Source organism: Dermacentor albipictus, chromosome 10, assembly GCF_038994185.2.
Source record: "Dermacentor albipictus isolate Rhodes 1998 colony chromosome 10, USDA_Dalb.pri_finalv2, whole genome shotgun sequence".
Taxonomy (NCBI): Eukaryota; Metazoa; Arthropoda; class Arachnida; order Ixodida; family Ixodidae; genus Dermacentor; species Dermacentor albipictus.
Genome location: NC_091830.1, coordinates 17,204,833 through 17,227,889, shown reverse-complemented (window position 1 = coordinate 17,227,889; position 23,057 = coordinate 17,204,833). Strand labels below are relative to the sequence as shown.

Sequence of the window (23,057 nt, the reverse complement as noted above, 5' to 3'; positions counted from 1 at the left end):
TTCATCACAAAACTAAAATATTTTATTGACATTTCAGGTATTTGAACAAGTGCAGGCTCGTTAGCTAAATATATTAGTAGCACCAATTTTCATGTAGACCAAGCAAAGTCAGTGTAGACCATACTTGATTTGAGTCGGCAGTTTTAGGGAATTCACTATGAAATGAAACTTAAAACAAATAATGCACATTTATGCAACATAACAGCTAGTAGAAAACTGCATGAATGCAATACTGAGAATGCACCACATTTTATACAGTTAGTGTCAAAAACTTATGGGACGAGTAACTAAACAATTAAAGGAAATTAATGTTTCCCAAGCCTGGAATTCCCATTTTCTGCTGATTTTCTGGCTGCGAGCGAATACTTAACTGTAATTCAGCTTTCTCATGGCAACCCGTGTCCCACAATCTTTTGACATCAATGGTACACAGAAAACTACACTATATAACTTTTCCACTATGGGAACGCCGCCCCATATCCTATGAACAAGTAGGAATGCAAGGCACATATAAGTTTTTGCATACTACACATGCGAGGAAAACTCTAAAGCAAACGCCGCCAATGTAGGTCTTCTAAGCAAAACTTAACATGCGGGCATTTCACTGAGTGAAGCATAACGCTTTGTTGCATAGTGGAATAGCTGGCGTTCTATGTCACCCAGCAGTCCACTTGCACCAATGCGGAACAAGTCCGGGAAGAGCCAATCGTCTCCCAGCTCCTCCTTCATGAGAAACTGCCACAGCAGTGCATCTTTTGCTGTTCTGATTCCACCTGCCGGCTTGAAACCAACCTATAAAAGGCAAATAAGTTGCACAAACATGTTGCCAATGCATTAAAGAAGGCAGGAATAAGTTGCACAAACATGTCACCAATGCATTAAAGAAGGTGAGAATATGAAAAACAGAAGCTCTAATACAAACTGTAATCAGCAGCAATCAAAGACAGACGGCACACATTAGAGTGCTGGGAAACAATTTTGCATCTCGATTTTGTTTCCCTCATTAAATATCTCTCTACGCCATAACGAATGTATGCTGCCTCAATCACTAAAACGTACAAAAACATCAATACTGATATCCTTTTTTAATGCAACTGGTTCAAAATACGCCCCAAGTGCAGCGTGGCTTTATGGCTCAGGGTGTGCTGACAAGGGCCTCTCTACACATGATAAAAATCAGAAGCAGGGGTCAACTCCCCTGCTTCTTCCAAAATCCCCTAATGCATGTGTCAGTCAGTGTGATGCACTGACTGCAAGTCACACACGGGCCACGTTAGCAAAACCTAGGTGCAAGCTGCATCGGCAAACGTTTCCTCTTTTACTTGTGCTTTTCAGCACTCAATTCGGGATAAACATGGTCTTCTGGTGAGCCTGCCTCCTTTGTGTGCCTGTTATCCCATCGCTTAGTTTTCTGCAAGACCACAACAGTGGCCCCTGCAACCAACCCACACAGATGCAGGAGCTGACCAACCCGCACGACGTTCATATCACATAACCCCCACCCTCCAACTCTTTCCACCTGTCACAAAATCCTGTCCAACACATCTGATGCTAAGCTTGATTTCTCATGCACTTTGAGTTAGTTGTACTAAAAGATGCCACAATTCATTATTTTTAATGCAAAGCATTATATGAGGAGCGCTGAGCAAGGTCACACAAGGTCATCATACATTTTTCAGTTCACATTAAATAACTAATCTTTCACTTACAAATCCAGCAAAATAATGCTACGATGTTGATATAAACCTAATAATGTGTACAATGATGAAAAATCATGAGGATATATGGAGTAGTTAAATTTTGAAATGTTAACCAAAACTTAATTTCTTGGTTTTGTGAAGAGTGTGATGTGATAAGCTGACTTTGGAGTTTGAAACTAGCCAATCTGCATTGCCTATGTAGTAAGAGTCCATTTAAGGTGAATCACATGACCATATAATAATTTTGGGGTCCTGAGTTTTCTGGGCACGAAAGCCACATCACCCAAAAACAAGTCTGAAGCTCCACCCACTTCATGCACTAGGGGTGCAGCTACTACGTAGGTAATTGGTATGGAGGCACATGGTCATTGATGCAATGATTGTACGCAGGGTGCTGCATGCCACTTTCCACAGCTGCCTCTACTCTCACACAGATTGCAAACATGCCTCAACCAAAGAAAGTGAGTGTTGCTTTTACGTTATGCGCCAGAACAGCCAGGGATAGGCAGCGCTACCCTAGTCTAACGGAAGAGAAGCAAGAATGTTTCGTTCGCAAGGGCACAAATAAGGAACCACTATACAATGCTTCGCACTACGATAATGCCACCTACGAGAGTTTCAGCCATAACTTTTTTGTATGGGAAGAACCGAGGCTTCGTACTGTGATTACAGAGTTGGCAACTATATTTACTAAAGCAAATGAAGCAGTACAAGAATTTGGGTCAGCATTACTTTAGGACAAGTTAGAGCAACAGATTACATACCTTAAGATCTTTTGCTGTCTCCCGTGCCCAAAACATGACCTACCCTCGAAGAAAATCATGACTGAAGGCTGCACATTTCTTCCTCAACTAAAGTCACCAGCAAGCAGTGGTTAGCGCATTTCATGGTCTACAATTTGCAGTACAAAACATTCCTTGGTATTTCACCTAGAGTTAGCAACGGAGTTCCATGTGCTCAAAGTTCTAAAAATAAATTTACCTCAATTAGTAATCAAATCACCTTTTATCTTCCACTGCTTTTGTGTATAGGAAAGGGGAAAAAAACAGGCTGTAGACTTTCTTGGTGTTACAGACCTTGATTTTGGTGTCAGTGTAGTAATCCCATATTGCTCTTGCCATGGTGATTCCAACAGGCAGAATGGCATTGACTCCTTCTTTTCCTGTTGAAGTCTTTATAAAATCGGCTCCTGAACAGACAGTAAAGAAATTCATATGGATTACTGTATCTGAGCCACAGGTAAACACTGCAAATGTAGTCCCACGCACTGAACTTCTGCTCTTTGCATCACCATTCACCCAAGTTTCCAATAACAAAGTGTTTCTGTGTTCTTAAACACTGTCACTAATCATAGTCTAGTCAAATCAAGGCGATCCATGGAACCTAGCTCAGAACTCAGTGAACCAAGACCAAAAATGAGTGAACTGCTTAAACAGACATGTTTCATTCTCCCTGCGCACGGGCACACTTGTAATCAACCTGACGGCTACACGTGACTCGTTATTCCAACCATTCACACTGGATGCATTGCCACTGTCAAAGTTAACCTGAACACATGCGACTCACATAGCAGCCAGAGCTATGGAGCATTGGCTGCTGGGCTCAAGACAGCAGCCCAGGCCAGCATGCAATGCCTGCTGACAGCAGATACAGTTACTGCGGCTGAAACGTGGCAGCTGGCAAAATGACTGATTATATTTAGTACCAAAAAGTGGCAATCACCAGGCTCGAATTTAGTAGCACAACGCCATAGCCACTATGCCACCATGGTGGAGGGCATTTATTTCTATCACTACTCTTTGCACTCAACATTGCGTTCACACCTACATTCTTTGCACTGTACAGCCAAAATGTTGTGACATATTGCATGTAGAATGCGGGTTCAAAATAGAGGAGAATGGCAATTAAAGACTAGTGCTTGTTGCCAAGTTCCCTTGCAACCTCTTTTCTCCCACAAGTCAACTTGATTAGCACTTGACCAGCTGATTATCGCCATGGCCACATGTAAGAACTTACTCTACCTACGGAACGTCACAAGCTCTTGTGACTCCTGGCTCAAATTATTGCCATGCTCATGCAACTAGTCATTGGAATGGTGTCTGCTCTGGTCATTTAGGTACCTTTCACACAAAAGCACAATTCCCTAGACACTTTATGCAAATACAACACAGTGCTTTCAATTAATGCTGGCCAAATGCTTTCAAAAGTTGACCCCAGTAGCTGGGGCGTTCAGACCGAGGCCTTGCAAGGGGCAGCGGTCAACACCTCTGTGCCAGAAAATATAGCACCAACGTAAACGAAAAAAGACAACAGCAACAGACTTCAGCAAGTTCTCTAGACATGAACTCACTTACTGTGACAGCAACACTCTCATAGCGTTACACTATTTTCGTTCTAACAACTATTTTTAGGTGATGCACATGTCGTATTTGTCCATTACACTGAAGCTTACTGTGGCCTCTGAAATATACACATGCAGATGCAACTACCCTCACTCAGTGGGGTGCACCCAACCACCCACAAATTACCCAGTGTCAAAGCGGTGCAATTGTGTAGTGGCCAGAGGGGGACATCCTTATCAGGTCGACCTCAACCTCCCAAAGTGAAGTGATGTTTAGAAGAGGTTCCAGCTAGGAGAAATTGGCACTGTTGACCTCAACTTCAGACGTTCGTTTGAGGTTGAGTGAGGTCAGATGCTTTGCGAGGTTGGGTTTTGAGGTCAATCTGTTCCGCAGCTGCTTACATGCATGCCTGCTCTTCTTGAATGAATGAGCCCACAGTATCAATTCCGTTTTCCCGAAACGTTGACTTTTGCACCTGGGAAAGCATGCCTACATGTAGGCATTAGGCCCAAGCAATTTTAATGGCATGCTCTCATGGGCAACGTTACCTAGGGGACTCCACTGTCATGCCACGGAAATGCTCACTATGTGAAGGTTGCTTGACACGGTTTGTTAACCTCCCCTGATGGACTTTTCAAGTTTGCACTCCAAGGTAGGGCATATTATAGTACACTATTCACTGCAAAACTGAATGGCGGGAGTCACCACCTGGCAGATTGTCGGAAATATAAATTACACCTCAAGTTCTGTGCTAGCCATCAGTGTGCACATGTGCTTGTACGGCTTGTTTATCTTGCATAGACTTCCATCTGTAATTGTTGCACAACTATCTGACGATGATCAGCAGTATTTGACATTGCACTGCTGTCTCTGCACTGTAATAAAGTCAACGTTTGTGTCTCGTGCCTCCTGCATGGTCAGATGCATGCTTTGTTATACTAAGGCATTTAATGTCTGTTGTTTCCCACCTCTTTGAGAATATTTCTGAACGCATCATTTTATGCCATTCTCAGGAAGTTAAGCAGTTGCTGCAACGAACTACTGCTGTGTTATAGCACAGCAGTAATGCACTGCAGCAACTACACAACTCAGTACAATACTCCTAGCAAATCTGCTGACGAACTATAAGTGCTACGCATACGATAGGTTGGCACATTTGAGATGCCTAATGCCCCTAAGTGCTATGTGCCTGTACAGCTTTCCCTCAGTACTGTGCCCACGTTGGCACGGCTCTGGTTGAGTGCAAACACTTCTCGTGTCCGAAAGTTGTGTCAGAAGCACCTCACGGCTATATGCCATCCCACAAGTTATCTGCAGCACTGCCGAAGGTGCGAGGCAATCACAGGCAATATCCTTGCTGAGCAGAATACAGTTCTGGGCATAACTGTCCAATTAATGACTGGATCATGGAGATGTGCTTTTGCTTGGTAGATGATATGCTACAGCTGTGAAATGTTACGACCTTCCTGCGTGCATGTCGTATACCGCGAATTCAGCAAGTCGCTGAGCAGACGACACGGCGAGGAAGAACGCATCTCGAGACGCATTCAATCTTCCTACTGGCTAGTGAGCCCTGCAGCCTCGACCAACGTTACTGGATTACTTTCAGTCGTCAAACTCCGCCGCGGCACCTGGCCCCTTTCTGTCGCGCCCGCGGGGTGGCGCGCGCGACACTGTCAGCCCGAAGGCGGGTGGTGCGAACAACGTTTGTGCGGGTGGACAGAGACGCCGATGCGTGCAGAAGCGTGCCACGTTTTGCTCGTGTTTCTTATTTGTGTGCCAGGAAAATGCTGCACGCCTTGTGAGCAAACATACCTGCAATGGAACAATGAAACGGCAATGAAACAAGAAAAAACACGAGAACGAGACAAAGTGATAGCTAGGGAGGGCGCAGCGCTCTTCCTATCACTTTGTCTGTTCTCGCTCCTGTTTTTTTTGTGTTATTAAATGTCGGCGAGCATTCTACGTCAACATAGTTTATCAGACCACCGCCTTTGAACTTCGTGCGCATTTCCTAAGGGATATAAAATTGTTACACTAATCATGTCAGGTCATCAAAGATTTTTCGGAACAGCTGAACTTGACAGAACAGAATGCAATTCAAAAGAACCTGAAGGTTTTTGCACCACAACAAACGACAAAGTCACTGCGAGTAGCTCTGATGTAGACTTTAGACATTGTCGATGATCTGCCGCGTCCAGGTGTGCTCTATGTTTCGACAGCCAAGTTACATCAAGATCCACTGGAGGTAAGACACACTGTTCACATTTGTTGTGACTACATTCAGATTGCACTGTTTGCTAGGAAATTCCCTCTCACGTTTCTTTCAGCAATCCATAAGACTAGTGCGTTCCTTCGGTTGAGATGAGTCCCATCCTACTATAACCAACTTCACGCAGATAATCCGCCTTCTAAACCTGTATACACCTGTTAAAACAGCGCTACGTGGTAGTGTGGACGGTGTGCCAGGACCTGTGCTCGTCAACATCAATGACACATTCAAGCAGACGAGAGAAGCCTGCAAGTAAAAAAAGTAGTCTTCGCAATGCCATTGAGGCGACGTTGATAAGTTGCCTGGAGCGAAGCAGCTCACCAGAATGTGCTTGCAATGAGCATAGCAATGAGCAATGAACATGGGGGACAATGTTGTTTATTATCTGTGTGGATATGTTATTCGTAAAGTCACAAAGGGTGTCCCATGGGATCTATGCATAACGGACATAAGCTTTGAAACCCCAGCAGTTGGCTGTGACAGTTACTTGAGTGCAGAAGTCTCAAGCAAGGTTCCTTAAAGCACCCGATGCCAAAGATACTGGGCTCTATGAAGACTGCTAACAAAAGTGTGTCGGCTTCCCTGGATGAGGCAGGCCTTTGCGGAGAGATATTTTGGAAGGTTTTAGATTATCTAGAGGGGTGCTGCCTCCCTCTTCTTGGTTGTGCAGCGCATATGTTCGCGTTCACGTGCGAAGTACTGAATTTCTTCATTGTTATGCGGATGCAGTTTTACTTCAGGGATGCAAACTTTCGACTAGAAAGCAGTCATAAGGTAGCTGTAGCAACCAAGAAAGCGCGTCTTTTGTGAATATCGATGCATAATGCTTAGATTCATCAATCCGGCGTTGTACTGGTCCTATTCTTTTTTTCATGTGTACATAAAACATTCTACTAACGAAAATCCTCACTCTCCTATTCATTCGCCTATTAGCTGCTTTTTACAGAGTGCACAATGTAAAAAGGCTATTCTTTGAATATTTAGCGCCACGAAGTGCAGCAAAAAAAAAAATTGTGGCATTGAGTCGACGGCGCGCTGCTGCTTTGGGAAGCTTCCGCAGCCAACCAGGCCAACCATGGCGGCAGCGCCACCTCGTGAGAGGAGACGGCAGAGGGTCACCTTCTCGCGCCGCTCCCAGGCAGAGTTTTACAACTGAAAAGTATCTAGTAGCGTTGGCCTCGACAGCACTGCGACTTGCAAAATGGAGTATAGTCTTCCTGGCTATTTTGGCTTTGCACTGCTGCATATGACTGACACCTGCTTTCAAGTGTGGCCAATTAGAATGATAGTTTACCCTGACATCTTTGCAGTCAATGAAATCGCCTTCCATACCATCAGCAGCTTTCTTTTTCTACTGGACACCATCTGCTGAGTCATGGCCAGTAGTAACCGTGGAAGCGTTGCATGCATATGTTGCATACTGTGTACCCACTGCATTATTGTATGCAGATGTATGCAATGTCAGTAGAGCAGGTTACGTACAAAAAAGTGATAGTGAGGCATGTCATTAGTGCACCCGTTAACCATGACTGCTTCCAGAGGCTACACATTAGTGCTGCAGCTTGCACCCGCAGTCGGTAAAATCAAGTGCTGTGTGGACTATTGCATGGATGGTTGGTTAGGCATGCGACGAGTTACACTGGAGAACGATGAAACTACCATTGCCCACTCTAAGGCAAGATCCGGTCAAATAGTACCGGAGAGTGTACCAAGGACTTACCAGCCATCATGCAGACCATGCTGGCAGCGTAAACATTTCGGAGCGATCCCAGCTCACCAGTGGCAAGAATTGTTTTGAGGTGGGCCTCACCACAAGCTTTCTTCATGGCACGGACTTCATTGTAAACAGCTGCAAAAGGAAAAAAAGTTTGAAATTACAAAATAGAAATTAACATGTGTAAAGTCATGCTCAAACGTTTATGCAGACTTTTGTACTAGCATAGTTGAGAACTTGTCAGCTTAAATATTAGCAAAATCAGGTAGATACAACAGGTGAGAGGGCAGAATAGAGTGTACTTTTTTATGTTTGCCATGAATACACACCTTTTGTAGCATACATACATATTATTAACGACTATTACCATCTGAAGCAGCAACAAACTTGAAACAGCAATGACTCATAAGCAATACATACCTTTTAAACCACAATTCATTTTTCAGCAACTTCGCTGTTGCCGGTTCTGTCTGCTTCAGAAATTTGCTTTAATGAACTCGTTTGAAGCAAGTACACGTATGGCATATGACATCTTGCACAGCCACAAGAGAGCAGCACATGTACATCCGCAATTTTTTTTTATTTATGCATATTTCTTGCGAAATTAGCATACTCGTCAAATTTGATTATGAATATCTCAACAAATATGCGGTGTTTGAGTGTTAAACAAAACAGGGGTGCATTTGAATATGATCTTGTTGAAATTTTTAATACAAAAGTATAGTATTATCACAAAATAAAAAGGTGAATTAACAAGCTTTTGTTAATTGTGCATTTGTTCAGTATACTTGTTTATACAAATTATTCCTGCTGAAAGACATAAACCCCCTGTGCAAGAAGCATTTGTGTAGCTAGCGTAGCCTTTTCCTTTTTAATCAAGATTACTAATATGTGGTTTCACCTTGCAGGCCCCATATATACACTGCCAAGGAAAGTAACTGCCGCTCAAACAAAGACAAGGCCCCTTGTTGAAACATTACCTCCAAGCTGAGGCTTCCCGTGTATGCCCACTGTTTTATGAGCTGAAAATGTAATTCTATAAAGATTCATTGTGTTGTCTTGGGCGATAAGCAGAACCAAGCCAAGCTGCATTAGTTTCGGCCACGTGAAGTCTTTTAGCATGCACCTAAATTTACACATGGTACATTTACACGGCCAGAAATGTATCCAAATCCACCTGCTCAGCAGTACTAGAAAGCCATAGACATGGAATTGACACAGTAAATCAACTCCCGCCGTGATGTGCATTTCTGCATGTTGGCACAATGACAGAGTCGATACCATCACCTCCTGCGACAAGTAAATAAATAATTTGGCGAGTCAATGACATTCAATTCGAAATGAGGCATTCAAGGGACTATCCAGTCCTGCCATGAACACTCAAAGTTCTAAAGTGTGCCACATTCTTCCATGCATTAAAACATTGGATGGGCATTTTTCAGGCATGAAAGGGTGTTTATGACTTATTACTTTCATCCGTTCCTTTAACAAAATGCTTGGCACTAAATGCCTTGGCCAACATATTAAAGCCAGACATCACAATCTGCACTATGTGCTGTTTAACAGCCAGGGAAAGATAACGCGACAAAAACAAATGTCAAAAGCCATATGAACTCTACATTCTCGTTTCTGCTATCGTGAAACGTGTAATGTCACATACCAATTCATAACAGTTTCCACTTACTTTCCCAGTCTCCTGTCAACGCGGCTGTGCGGTTGATGACAATGTCTATTTCACTGGCACCAGACTCAACGGCGTACTCTATTTCCTGCAGTCTAGATGGCAGGGCATACTGGCCAGTGGGAAACCCTGTGGCCACGGCAGCTATTGGAATCTTCTTGGGTGGTCGAATGGTCTGGAATGCTTTCACACAATCGGCTACTCTCGCAGGGTAGACACAAACAGCTCCTGTCGTGACATCTGTGCAGATAAGGTATGCAAAGGTTAAGCTAGTCAGCTCCATATTCCTGATATTGCTGTCACAGGGGTCCTTAAGATCACAATATAGCCCGATCAGGATTGAATGTCTCGACCACAAGTGGCTCCCTGTTGAAGATTGTGCAAAATAAGTCAATCAAAATACCGAAATTCGATCCCGATTAAAAGTGTCCTTCATGTGAGACTGGGTACAAAACAGCTGCTGTGCCAATCACAGCTTCCTAAGCAATAGTGGGTATAAACTGAAATATATTAATTAAGGCACAACTTTTCCCTTCCCTTAAAGCCCCCTAGCAGTTCTTGCTGGAAACCAATGTAGCAATAGTTTTCAATTGGTTTAGCATAATCACAGAAACTTCGCGCTGAGCTACGCGGTTCGACATGTTACAAGCAGACTGACAGGTGTTGCACATATCAACAACCATGTGCATTACCATAAAGCACAGATGTATTCAACCAAAGAAAGACACCCACAGGAAGATTAATACTTGAAATTATTAACAGTTTTCAAAGAAGAGATGTCTTAGGTTGTAGCTAATGTTCTGACAAGTTAACTTCTCAAGATGTTGGCTACAGCCTAAAAGATCTCGTTTGATCTCTGTTGATTAAAGGCATGTGTATGTCATGCAACTGTGTACGATACGGTTCACTTTAAAAATGAAGACATGTTATAATATTAGTACATACACTGATGTCGGTTACAGCCAAGATGCGACAGTAAATCTTATGGACCATGTATTTATGAGGGCTCGACTTACGCATCATATCAAGGTCCTCCCTCCCGCCTATAAAAAATTAAGGAAATAACTGTTGATCTATCGTCCCTCTTAATTATGATATAGGTGTTCACTTGAATGTGTTGACCGTGCTATAAGCGCCAAGCTCGGAGAGTGCTGTCTGAAACGAGCTTTCCTGCGTGAAACTGCTACACATGCAAAAAGAAAAAGAAACAACGTTGTAGACGTAGTTATACCTTCCTTGGGTACATCGAGAACTTTTAGAATGTCTTCCCTCAGGGGGTGAGCAGCCTTTGAGCAAAGTCGGTACACGTTGCTGTAAGTATCGTCTCCCGAAAGCGTGGTCAAATCGATGCACGTAATCGCGCGCAACAGCCAACCCGCCTGAAATGCAACAGACTTGTTATTAAAAGCAGTCGGATCCAAAAGCATGTTGGCGTTTACCTGAAACTCCTTCTTCACACATCGGCGTGTGCTGAGAAGCGAGGCGCGCTGCAATGCAGCCGGTAGATTGACCTCCACTCCGGCGAACAAATCAGGGTCTGAACAGACAGTGGTACAGCTTTTTTAGCGTAAAGAGCTTGCTGCAAAATAAACGTATTGCTTACCGAACTTGCGGCCGTCATTCCGGGCTTTCATTTTGGCGCCAAACAAATTTCAAACTTCGCGTTCCTTACGGTTTCTTTTTTATTGAGGAAGTGATCACAAGGAACGGTGTGAATGCTCCTTTTTTTTCACGTCGGCTGTACCACAAAACGTCCAAACAGACGCCGGCAACGCGATAAGAAGTGAAACAGCCCGGAGTGCCTAGATGCAAGAAGACTTTATTAACTTTCTTTTGCGGTTTGAAAAGTATGCATGTGGCGCCACCTCACGCTCTCGACACGACCCAGTAACGAAAACTTGGAGAATCGCTTGCAGAGGGCACTACCGATATCACACACGTGAAACCAGCTGGCAGCTCGTCAAACCTAAAGCCTTTAGTCAAACCATAGAATAATGAAGTCAAACAGTATGCATGGGCCAGCGGTCCATACCCGCGGTATCGTCATCGAATGTCTTCGTGGAGTATTAAACGGTGAGAGTGGCCGCTCGCGTCGGTTCGCGGCCGAGCTAGCTCTGTCGATTCCGGCAAGTGGCCCTACAAGTACCCGAGCTGCGGCCATGGCTAGCAGCTTTAAAATGCGCTTGAGGATTGTTGGGTTCTCCTGCAAGCGTCGGCCCGGGCCTGCCGAGGCGCCGGGCGCTGTGTGTGCTAGTCACCACGGAAAACGCACAAATCCCCTCCGTTTGCACCGCTGCGGACCGCTAAATCTACCACCGCCCCGAGCCGCTGACGACGACGGAGCGCACCAAGGTGCAGTCGCTGGCTTCCTGCCTGTTCATGCCTCCACGCTACGTGACAGACAACGAAGGCTGGTCTACGGCGGCTCCTCGACGACTAAGATGTAAGCCAACGGAGACTTTTCTAATTTTGCGTCCCTCTTCCGGTCTGCAACTATCCACACTATGGCCCGTTGTGCTCCACTTTGCCGTGAGTCGTGCAGCCCGCCTCACGGACACAGAAATCCTATCAGGTTCTGCTATAATTCACGCATCAAAGGACCTTGCCAACCTCCGTGTCACGGACTTAAACACCCTCCCCAAGCTGTATGTCATTGAATCAGTGAACATTTCCAACGAACTCTTCCATATTAAGATATACGAACTGCCTCCCCATGACTCCTGCAAACGCGTCATACATCAAGTTAAACACCACATTTCATCGATGGACCTCCTCAAACACCTCAACGCTCACACCTGTGACATCTTGTCTGCTTGCATGATGTGCAAGACCAGCACAGCCCTCATTACATTTCGCGGATCCCATGTCCCATACACAGTGTACTACAAGAACGGGGCGCAGCGATGTTCACCTCACCCCCCAAGGTGCAGTTCTGTCACACATCTGGTCATTGGTCACCGACAAGATGTTTGTCCATGCCGTGACTTACCCCGCTGCAAAAGTTGTGGCACTGACATCCCAGATCCTGAAATACCACACGGGTGCAAGCCTGGCTGTCGAAATTGTGGCAAAGATCACGCTGCCGATGACCCTGAGTGCGACGTAGGTGAAAAAGCTGATCTTGCTGTCTGCAAGGCCGCCTCGCCTACCTCAAACGGCTCAGCCTACGTGAAAACCTATCTACTGTCTGCTCCTCTGACAACATCAACTCCACATTCTCAACAGCCCCTTCAGGAGTCGACCGCACTGTCCAAAACGAAGAAACAAGCGGAACCCAGGAGCCACAACAACTCCGCTCCCAGCCTTCAAGAACTCGCCGGTAAGTCAGCCACCCCTCCCTACCCCCTTCCCAACTACCCCTCTCCGTACCCTAGCCAAACAAAATGCACAAGATTATCACCAAGCCCTGATAAAAACTATTGTACCGTATCCCCCGAATGCATCCTGCACACTTATTATCAAGCCAGCCCCTGTAACCTTACTGCCACCAACAGAAAACATGGATGAGTCCAATCCTCCTCCTCGCAAACAACCCCATCTTGATGACTGCTTTTCTTCCCCTTTCTCACATGTACCCTTGATCCCAGGAAGCAATATTTGCCATCCCCAGCACCGCTCAGCTGAAGGCAATTGTTGCAGTCGACCTCGTAAATTCTTTTGATAACGTCCATCATGACAGCATGCTAGAGGAGCTCCAAGCAACAAACTGTTCAGCCAAGCTATTTAACTACATCGGTTGCTTTCTTTGCAACCGCACATACTGTCTCAGCTTAGGCGGTGTCACATCATCAAACTACGGCCATCCCCAACGTGGCATTCCACAGGGCTCTGTACTGTCGCCCACTCTGTTCAACTTCACCATGTGCCATATACATCAAGCACTTGTCACTGTCCCAGACTTGCACTACACTATACGCAACAATGATATCACCCTGTGGGTAAATCTTGGCTCGGCAGGGCGCATACAAGACACCCTGCAACATGCTCTAAAGAGCATACATCATGCTGCTACCCACATCGGCTTGTGTGACTCCACATCCAGCAAGATGGTAGTGGCTCTACCACTGTCAATCACCTCCTAAAAGAGGGCGAGCAAGTTCTCGGCATGCTCCGTCATATTTCCAATTCCTCACATGGGCTGAAATGAAAAAAATAGATATGTTCAGACTCTGCGACGCACTATTAATATCCCGCCTCCGCTACCATCTCCTGTACACTTGACTTGCACAGCAGCAGAAAACCAAGTTGGATGCCTTGATATGTAAAGGCACCCACCAAGTTCGCTATGAGACTTCCCCTTAATGCCAGCAACCTGCGCCTGCTCTAACTGGGCTGTCGCAACCTGGTTGATGAACTTGTGGCTATCCACAGACGCCGTCAGGAAATCCGCCTTCTCACATGACAAGGACTGCACATTCTGACGCAACTAGACCACTGTGGACAAACGTGTGGCCGCAGGTCAGCTAGATGTACTAAGCAATCATCCAAGACAGACAGGAACGAATTTATACACAGAAAGCAGACATGGGACTAGACACAAACTAAATACAGATACTACATAAAACAGGGGTGCCACACTATTGTCGCTAATCTCCGTTCAGTTCTGCGCCACTCATAGTTCCATTGGTAGCCGATTTGAGTCATAGAGGTTGAGTAGCGTTCGATGGGGCATAGCTCAGCTGCAAGTCGCTACGACAGTGATGGGAGCTGGGGTGCAGCCTGGCCTCAGCGGGTGAGGAACCGCGATGAACGGCATAGTGCCGCCTGTCCCGGCAACACAGGAGCCGGGGCGCAGCTCGGGCTCGACGGCAGCGTGGCAGTGAACGCCGGAACACAGCCTGCCTCAGAAGCGTCAGGAGCTGGGGCGAAACCCGGCCATGGCAGGACCTGCCAGTTAGCCTCGAAGGACAGCGCTGTAAGCCGGGGCGAAGCCTGGTTCAGCAAGGCAGGACCAGGGTTGTTGGGACGTGGCCCTCCGCTCAATCTGCAGTGTCCGGCTAGAGCTCCTTTGCTCTCCTGCTCTGCTCCGCTTGTCGGCCCCATCACCCGTGCTGCAATCACACGCACACATGCTTTTCGGCCCCGCACACTGGCACAAGCACTGATTTTGATGCCTGCGCACTTCAAATGCCGTCTTCCTACTATAGCCACTTTGTTCCACGTGCCCCCCCTCTACGTGAAGCTACACTCCCCAGTACTTACTCGCTCACAACTTCACGTATTGCGACTGCCTCGGCACATGCATCCACTACTAAATTCAGCCCGACGCACCAAACGCACTGCATACTACATCTGCTACACTGCCCTCAATCCACACCGATCTTAGCTTTACACAGGTGCCAGCATGTCTGGGACACATACGGCCATAGCTGGCACAGATCAACATTCGCATGTCATGCACGCAGCCGTTCTTCCTCCCATGGACTCATGCACAGCGGAATTGCATGCCATAGCCGCAGCCATACATACGCTCCTTCAGCTGGGAGAACACCACACATGCTTGTTGAGGTCAGATGTGCCTAACCGCTGCTCCACGGCATGTACTTTGGCTCAACCGCTGCTTCCAGCCGGGCATCCCCGAGGTACCGCACGTGGCACAGCTGGCGCCGAGACTCCGGCGGCTCCGGTTCTCCAGCTCCGTGCATTTTCATCAGAAATTAATGGACCAAACCAAGAGACCCCGCTGAAAACGCGGGAGCAGGCACCGCACAATCCAAAGCATCACCTTAGTGAGTACTTCGGTGATTTGCACCATACTCTAACCAACGTGGCCACATCTCTGATCACTGCGTTCAAAAAAGCAGCTAGGTCAAACGATGCCACAGCTCAGTAGGTCTGGCCAGTCAGTGCATAGCATGGACACAGACAAGCCTGCAGGCAACACCGAAGAATCTGGAACTCCATTCACGCTGGTCACTTTGATCAGATGCACACAAGAATCACAGGACAATGTCTTCCGTCTCAGAAACCACATCAGCCTAGCTACTGCATTGGCATTCCACCTCACAAACGATGTAGTCACGGCCACCGTACTGACTTCATCAGAAGCCCAGGACCTCAACATCCGCATCAGGCACACCCAGAACTTCATAATCGCTTCCACATAGCGAGAATCAACATTGATGAAAGTTCTCGCTTTGCACACAGTCATTCACAACATCACTGAACACCAAGCCACAGCTTACAAAGCCAGCGAGCCAGGGAACGCTCGTGGAGTAGCTCAAGGACCAATAGAGATTTCGGACGACAAAATTAGCACATGCATCACTGTCAGGGGTGCCGAACTTCTCAGAACACGATGCCTCGTCAAGAGTAAATGCATCCTGATCACAGTAAAAGACCCAAAACCCCCGCATGTTGCACTAGTGGGACAGGTAGTCACATCGGTGGCTCCCTACTGGCCCAATGTGGTACAGTGCGCATTATGCCACATCATAGGACACTGAACGGATGTCTGCCCCACAACACAAGACTACATTGCATGTGAGGGATGCAACACCCAATTCACCCCTGGATATAACCCTAAATAAGCACCCCACGACTGCGACATGAAATGCATAAATTGCGAAGGCACGCACAGCTCCCGAGTCCCCACCTGCCCAAAAAAACAAGCCGCCGACAAGGCCACTCAAACAGCTGCCTACAGGAGAGATCATCCAGAATCTTCTAGACCAAAGCCCAAGTGAAATCAATTGCAGGCGAAGGGACAACAGCCGCCGACAATACCAAAAATAATTTCCCCCACATAACCACTCACAATCGCTTTTCAGGGCTCGAAGAAATAGAGCAAATAAAAAATCCATCAAAGTGGATGTGCAGACACAGGGTAACATTCCAAAACAAGCAGAAAGAACAAAGCAATGCGACCAAACTTATGCCATGACAGCCCGGACCATAAAGCTCAAGCCCATGCAAGGGGACATCGTACGGCCTCAAACACCGAAAACCGCAGGACCATTACCGACTTTCGAGAAAGGGCCGACGTCCGCTCGACAACCGCACCAAATAGCCATGCAAGAAAGACCATCCAAAGACAGAAGTGAGGACCGTCCGACCAACCAACCATCAAGGCCACAACCCACGCAGGTAAGTCAGTCAGCCACTCTGACACCACACGACATCCATATTCCCAGCTACATTACTGACATCTTGCACAGAATCGACAACATAGAGAAATGAGAATGTGACCGTGACCACACGCATGAACTCGTCACAAACCAACTCACAGTGAGCATAGAACAATTCACCTTGCACTCTGAGCGACCTTATGCTGAACTACACAAATGAATATGCTAGTAGAGAGCATTAGTACTCAGACGTACGATAGAAAGCATGCAGCAATTTATACATGCACTCGAAACACAACAACGACGTCTTTGCAAGCGAACAGACACTACACCAACCAAAGGCCCCAGCAAGAAGGCCACACACAACACTGACAGTGAATCTACACATGAATATGGCCAGCCTTAAAGTAGGGACACCCCCAACACATTAAACTCAACCTCAAGTCACGCGTCACCCCTGATAACAATCTGGCCAGCTGTAGAATCATTCTTCGTAAAAAGAACAACTTCGCTCAATTCATTCTCACAGCACCACACAAGCCAGATGTTATCACCTTGCAGGAAACAGTAGGCCCAATAACCTTTCCAGGATACACTGCCTACTGAAACCCAAGCATTGCACAAAAACTAAGGAAATGCTCTCTCGGCAAGGAAACAACACCGTCGACTCACACGCCTGCTATGACAACCACACTTATAACGAGCAAGCACACTACGACCAAAATTTCTAGACTCCATCAACACGGCCACAGAAGAAACTGTACACACACGCAGCTGCTTTTACAGAACGTACAACCTAGATGTAATAACTACCTATCGCTCTTCAAAAGCACTGAGGTATAGTTCACAATGTCACAAACACCTCAACAATTACAGCAAACGTGATACCATCTGGTTGGGAGACTTCAATAGCAAACACATAGAATGGGGCTATACCTTTAACAAACCCAATGGAAAACAACTACTTCTCTCTGAAGAATCATACTTCAGCCACTCTAAAACATCACCCAACACAAGCACACAGGAAACTTGGTAGAACGTGGCATCAAGCCAGACCTCACCTGGACATGAATAACACGAACCGAAATGGGAAAACAAACAGGAAACACTCAGTAGTGACCACTGAATCATCACTACAAGCATCACAATACCAAAAAAAGGAACGCAAACGCACAAGCAACAAAGGATGCCCAATTGGCCCTGCTGCTCTGACGTACTGGACAAAATCCCGAGCTACTCTTGAAAACCTTACATCATCAATGTGGGATGAGTGGACACAGAATGTAACCTCAACCTACACAAAACCTACCGCCGCCATACAACGGACAGAAGAGCTCCCCGAAGTTGATGGTCATCTTCTGACCCTCTTGGACAAGCTACACAAATTAGCGAAACAGTGGAAAAGAAATAAACGCAACAAGCAACTACAAAAACGTATACAGGAACTCGCAAAAGAAGCTGAAACATATGCCGATAGCCTTGCCGCCTCCAATTGGATACACACATGTGAACACACAGGACACGCAGGTGAATCACTATACACGAAAAATCCCTGGACACTTTATGCAGGCTTCTGGGGCAACTCCCGCAAAAAAACCATCTTGCCGAAATCCAACTCGCTCACAACATAACAGATGAAGAGCTGGCCAAACAGCTTGCAGACGTTTATTTTTTTTTTTCGACGGCCACCTCACAGCCAAAAACCACACTTAAACCCAACAAAGCAGCCTACCACACGAGGCAGATGCACCGTTCACAATGCACGAGCTTCCTACATCAGTTAACAACACCAAACGCAACACAACCCCAAGAACAGACGGCATCACTAACACGATGCTGGCCAATCTGCCAGCGAAACAACAGAAAAGACTTCTCGAATATATAAACACAGTTTGGGAAACAGGCGAGATTCCACCAAGCTGGAAACACGCCTCTGTTGTACCAATCCCTAAATCTGGCAAATCACCCAACAACCCAAATCATTTCCGACCTGTATCACTGACTTCATGCGCAGGCAAAGCCATGGAAAAAATGGTTGTATCACGCCTTCACTGGCTCCAGGAACGACACCAAACATTAGACCAGAGAGTCATAGGCTTCCGCCCTCACATAAACACACAAGACGCTATGTATATGATATACCAAGATGTATATGCCACAGAAAGTACCAGCCAAGTCAGAGCAGTGGTAGGAGTTGATGTCAAGGGCGCCTTCGACAGTGTCACCCACACTGCTGTACAAGAAGGCCTCCGAAGACTTAAACCAGGCCAGCGCATGACCTTATACATACACAACTTTCTTCACGATCGCACAATCAGCGTCAAGGTAACTGGAGAGGAATATCAGAAGCGTTATCTCACGCCGGGAGTACCTCAGGGATCGATATTATCCCTGATCCTCTTCTCTATGACCTTGAACAGTGTCAGCGCGCAGCTGCAAAACGTACCCGACCTAGGATACGGCATCTATGCAGACGACATTACACTGTGGGCACATGCAGGGTCTCCAAGCGACATTGAAAGCACACTACAACAAGCGATCAACGTCACACACTCCCATCTCAAAGAAATTGGTCTTTCCATCTCACCGTAAAAGTCGGAAGATATCGTAGTTACGAACCAGAGGTCGCTCAGCACACCACTCCGCAACCTCATCCATCTCCGAATTGAAAATAAACCAATTCCAAGACGCACAACAATTCGCATTCTTGGATTCCACATCCAAGATGATGGCAAGGCCGACACTTGGATGCAAAAAAACTACACAAGAACTTCAACTCAAACGACTGCTATACCGCACCACACGAAGAAACAAAGGAATTCTCGAGCGCAATCTATGCAGAATAGTCGCAACATTTGCAGTACCCACCATTCTATACCTGCTGCCATACCTTCACCTCACAAAAACGCAGCGCCGAAACTGGATAACCTGTACAGGCAACTCGCCAGTATCAGTTTAGGACTTCCAAGATACGCGCGAAATCACAAAGTAAGCCAAACCGACATACTTCCAAATCTTAGCAGACTATTGGACGTCCCCACATAATCGCAAATAGATTGAAACGATCACACCAATGTCAAACGTTGCTTAAAGATCTTGGACATTCTAAAGACAACATGCCTCAAATAAAGCTCCCACCTCCACTGTGGCAAGCACTTCACAACATTCACACGCTGCCAATTCCTCGCAACATGGACCCGCGAACAAACCAAGGAAGAAGACAACCGCGCGCAAAGCGCACCCAACATAATCCCCCGGACACAACTGTGTACTGCACAGACGCATCCCCGGGTACGGACCCCACAACACACCGCACGGCGACATACAACGCCGCGACCAATGCGTATACCCAAGGCCTGCACACAGGCTTCCCTAGCCAAGCAACAGCTGAAATGGTGGCAATAACTGAAGCAGTCACAGCACCACAGCACACACACAACAGCATCCTCATTCGCACAGACAGTCAAGCAGCATGCCGAGCGTTCCTCACGAGAAAACTGCCCAACTCCATCCGCGATACCCTGCATCGATATACGAAGAATAAGCCGGCACACCACATCACTATTCAATGGGTACCTAGCCACTGTAACATCGAGGGAAATGAAAAGGTCCACGCTCTATACCGCGCAAATATTCCGGGACCTCCTCTTCAGTGGACAGACGCACTCAGCTCTACAGAGTTAAAACAAATAGCTTCAAATATGCGACGCCTAAAATTAGAGGAATGGCATGAACAAGAAACTACTCTACCAGCTGCACCACACCCGACAACAAGCGAGGCCGCTGCCACTTGGCGCCGAGCCCAAACGCATAGCCCAAACGCAAACACATGCCCAGGGATAAGGCGCTAAAGAGCGATAATGGCTTATAATTATCTGAACGTCACCAGCGCACATGACGCCGCCATCTGTAGTACTTGCTTACGTCATCAATTCACCTTGCGCCGCCGTCTACAGCAGTCCATGTCGTCGGAGCCTTATCGTTTGTGTTGGTCGGATCAAGTTTCATTACTTTGATAATGACACCTGGCTGCGTGAAGGTGAGCAAGTGGCACAATGCTGACTCAGACAATTCGCAGAGGAGTTTCTGCATAAATTTTACAGCGAAGCTGTCAGCCTCTTGCTGGTCGACATTTCTCGTGTCGATGTCCGTGGGCGAAAATGTGGGCCGATCCCAGAGGTAGTGCCATACCAGGTCGACCGGCGGCGGTGGTGAAGCAGGCTTGAAGCCCTCAGCAAAGTGAAGAGTGCGCACATTCTTTAGAATCGCGAATACCACATATAGAACAGCATTAGTTTCAACAAGCAAGCATAAAGCAAGCATCCGAATTACATAATTGATGTGCTTCTGATAACAATGCGAAACACGTAGCGCACCCCCGCGTCCGTTTCCTGGTAAAGGTTACTGCTGCGCAAGCTGCCACGGCGACGGCAGCTTACGACGTGGAGAGTGACGTCACTAGCTTTCATATATAAAAGAACAAGCCTAGCAACTGATTTCATTGTTACAGTTCGGAATCCTGAGGAGCAGCGTGAATACCAGGAGTGGCTAAGGAAAAAAAAAGAAAGGGCAATACGACCAGTGGTGGCGTGCTGGCACAATTACCATTACTATAAAGCAATAAAGCATTGTGTACCGCCCTCAGCAGTTGTAGGGTGTCGTTTTCCACAGCTTCGCCAGACATCCACTTTCGCAGGGCAGGAATGGCGAGCCATATTTCTTTTTTTTTTCTTTTTTTTTGCTGCAGTGTCCGAGCCGCGAGACACGCTCGAAACAATGACGAAGTTCAAAAAAATAAAAATGGTAATGAAAGGGTTCGTTAAGCAATAATGCGGCCTATAAACGCATGCCGTTCGGTGCAGAGTACTTTATGTTAATTTATTCAAGAAGGTAGCGCGCAGCCACTTATAAAAAAAAATATAGAGCTCCAGTTTTGCAAAAGAAATATGGCTATTTGTAAAGTCGTGCACGTGCAACATGTTAATTATGACCATAATGCGCATTCTCTCAACCTCTGTGCCATGTGTGCTCGAGCGTTATTAGCTGTATTGCATTGGGCTGAATATACGTGTTTTGATGTTTTAATTGTGTATGGAGTCCTTACCGTAGAAAGTTACTTCTTTCTTAGCATTTATTGGAGTGCAAGCTTCCGTCACAGCTAATATTTTTGATGACATACTTTAATGCCAGAGACAGTCATTGTGTTACATCAGAAAAAATATGTATTACACGAAGGAACATCCACATTCAGAAACGTTGAAGGATCCAGTATTGCTTACCTTGTGCCTCTGTCGTTCTATGTATTGCAGGAATCTCCACTATTCCTTCCCCAGATTCTCTACAGCCAAAGGACATCAGGCATATTCAAGGGTGAATTTCCAAGTATCAGAAGACGATTGCAAGGCTTTGAAGACAGCAGGTGAAGAGCCCCCAGTACAGTCGAAGTGCTTAACTTACTGACGTGCCAATATCTTGTAGGTGTTTAATGAGGGACTCACTGTATGTCGAATTGGAGATGGTGACCTCGGTGCGTGCCCAATTGTTTTGCAGCCATTTTATTTTGGCACGCAACCATTCACATAATTCTGCTACCTTAAATCACCCTCCTTCATAGTCGTAAGTACAAGAAACAATCATATTTTTTTTTCCTTCGCAACAATCCCATTGTGAGTAAATTATTGCTGTTTTGTTCGCGTAGTTTCTTTTTTACAATATCTGCATATGTTCAACACGTCTTGTGTGTGTTCTTATGCTTGTGTAAAGTTTATTGCAATCACGCTATTTCCGAGTATTCTCCATTACGTTTGCATTTCGCAGTCTCTTCCCGTTTTCCCGTGTCTGCCACTTTTCTCACAATTTTCTGCAATAAATTCTTCTCTGCTGTTTTCGTGTTGTTGGCGAACCAGCGCGTGGAATTATCGATATTGCAGGAAGATGGCACATTTATCTGCAATACTCCTTTTGGTGTGAATTATTAGAGGTACAATATCACAAACGATGAAGTTCTATTTCCTCATTAACAGTTGGCATGGTTGTTGCGCTAATTTAGATAAAACTAACGCAGTGAAACCACAGCTTTGTGCGCTCGTCGTCGCAACATATAAACAGCGGCGCAAGCGCTTGAGTGATGTCATCGATGCATGCAACGTTACTGGTCGCAAAAAAAACGGAATGGGGAGAGGGGAAGAAAGGAAAAAGTTAGTAGTATCCTCCGAGATTTGGCGGCGCGTAGCAGACATCTCGGAATCTTTTGAACAGAAGTTTCCCACAAGCTTAATCTG

General features: G+C 46.2%; 2 protein-coding genes and 1 long non-coding RNA gene across 3 annotated transcripts in view; 2 read left to right on the top strand and 1 right to left on the bottom strand.

Moving 5' to 3' along the window:
• On the bottom strand, nt 1-11,518 carry LOC135911489 (deoxyribose-phosphate aldolase-like). The gene is made up of 7 exons (XM_065443801.2): nt 11,313-11,518; nt 11,149-11,246; nt 10,941-11,088; nt 9,713-9,949; nt 8,035-8,163; nt 2,777-2,889; nt 1-792 (listed from the first exon to the last, which is right to left on the bottom strand). The coding sequence occupies exons 1-7, from the start codon at nt 11,341-11,343 to the stop codon at nt 586-588; spliced, it is 963 nt and encodes a 320-aa protein (XP_065299873.1). The 5' UTR covers nt 11,344-11,518; the 3' UTR covers nt 1-585.
• A 137-nt stretch (nt 11,519-11,655) lies between these two features.
• Nucleotides 11,656-23,057, top strand: part of LOC135911487 (uncharacterized) — a 77,079-nt gene continuing 65,677 nt past the window's right edge. Inside the window, exon 1 of the mRNA XM_070526501.1 lies at nt 11,656-13,028. Within this exon, the coding sequence (XP_070382602.1) occupies nt 12,089-13,028 (940 nt within the window). The 5' untranslated portion in view covers nt 11,656-12,088. The remainder of the gene's footprint in view (nt 13,029-23,057) is intronic.
• LOC139050288 (uncharacterized) lies at nt 14,650-22,661 on the top strand. Its single transcript, XR_011508839.1, has 2 exons — nt 14,650-16,795; nt 22,086-22,661. It is a non-coding gene; the product is annotated as an uncharacterized lncRNA (long non-coding RNA).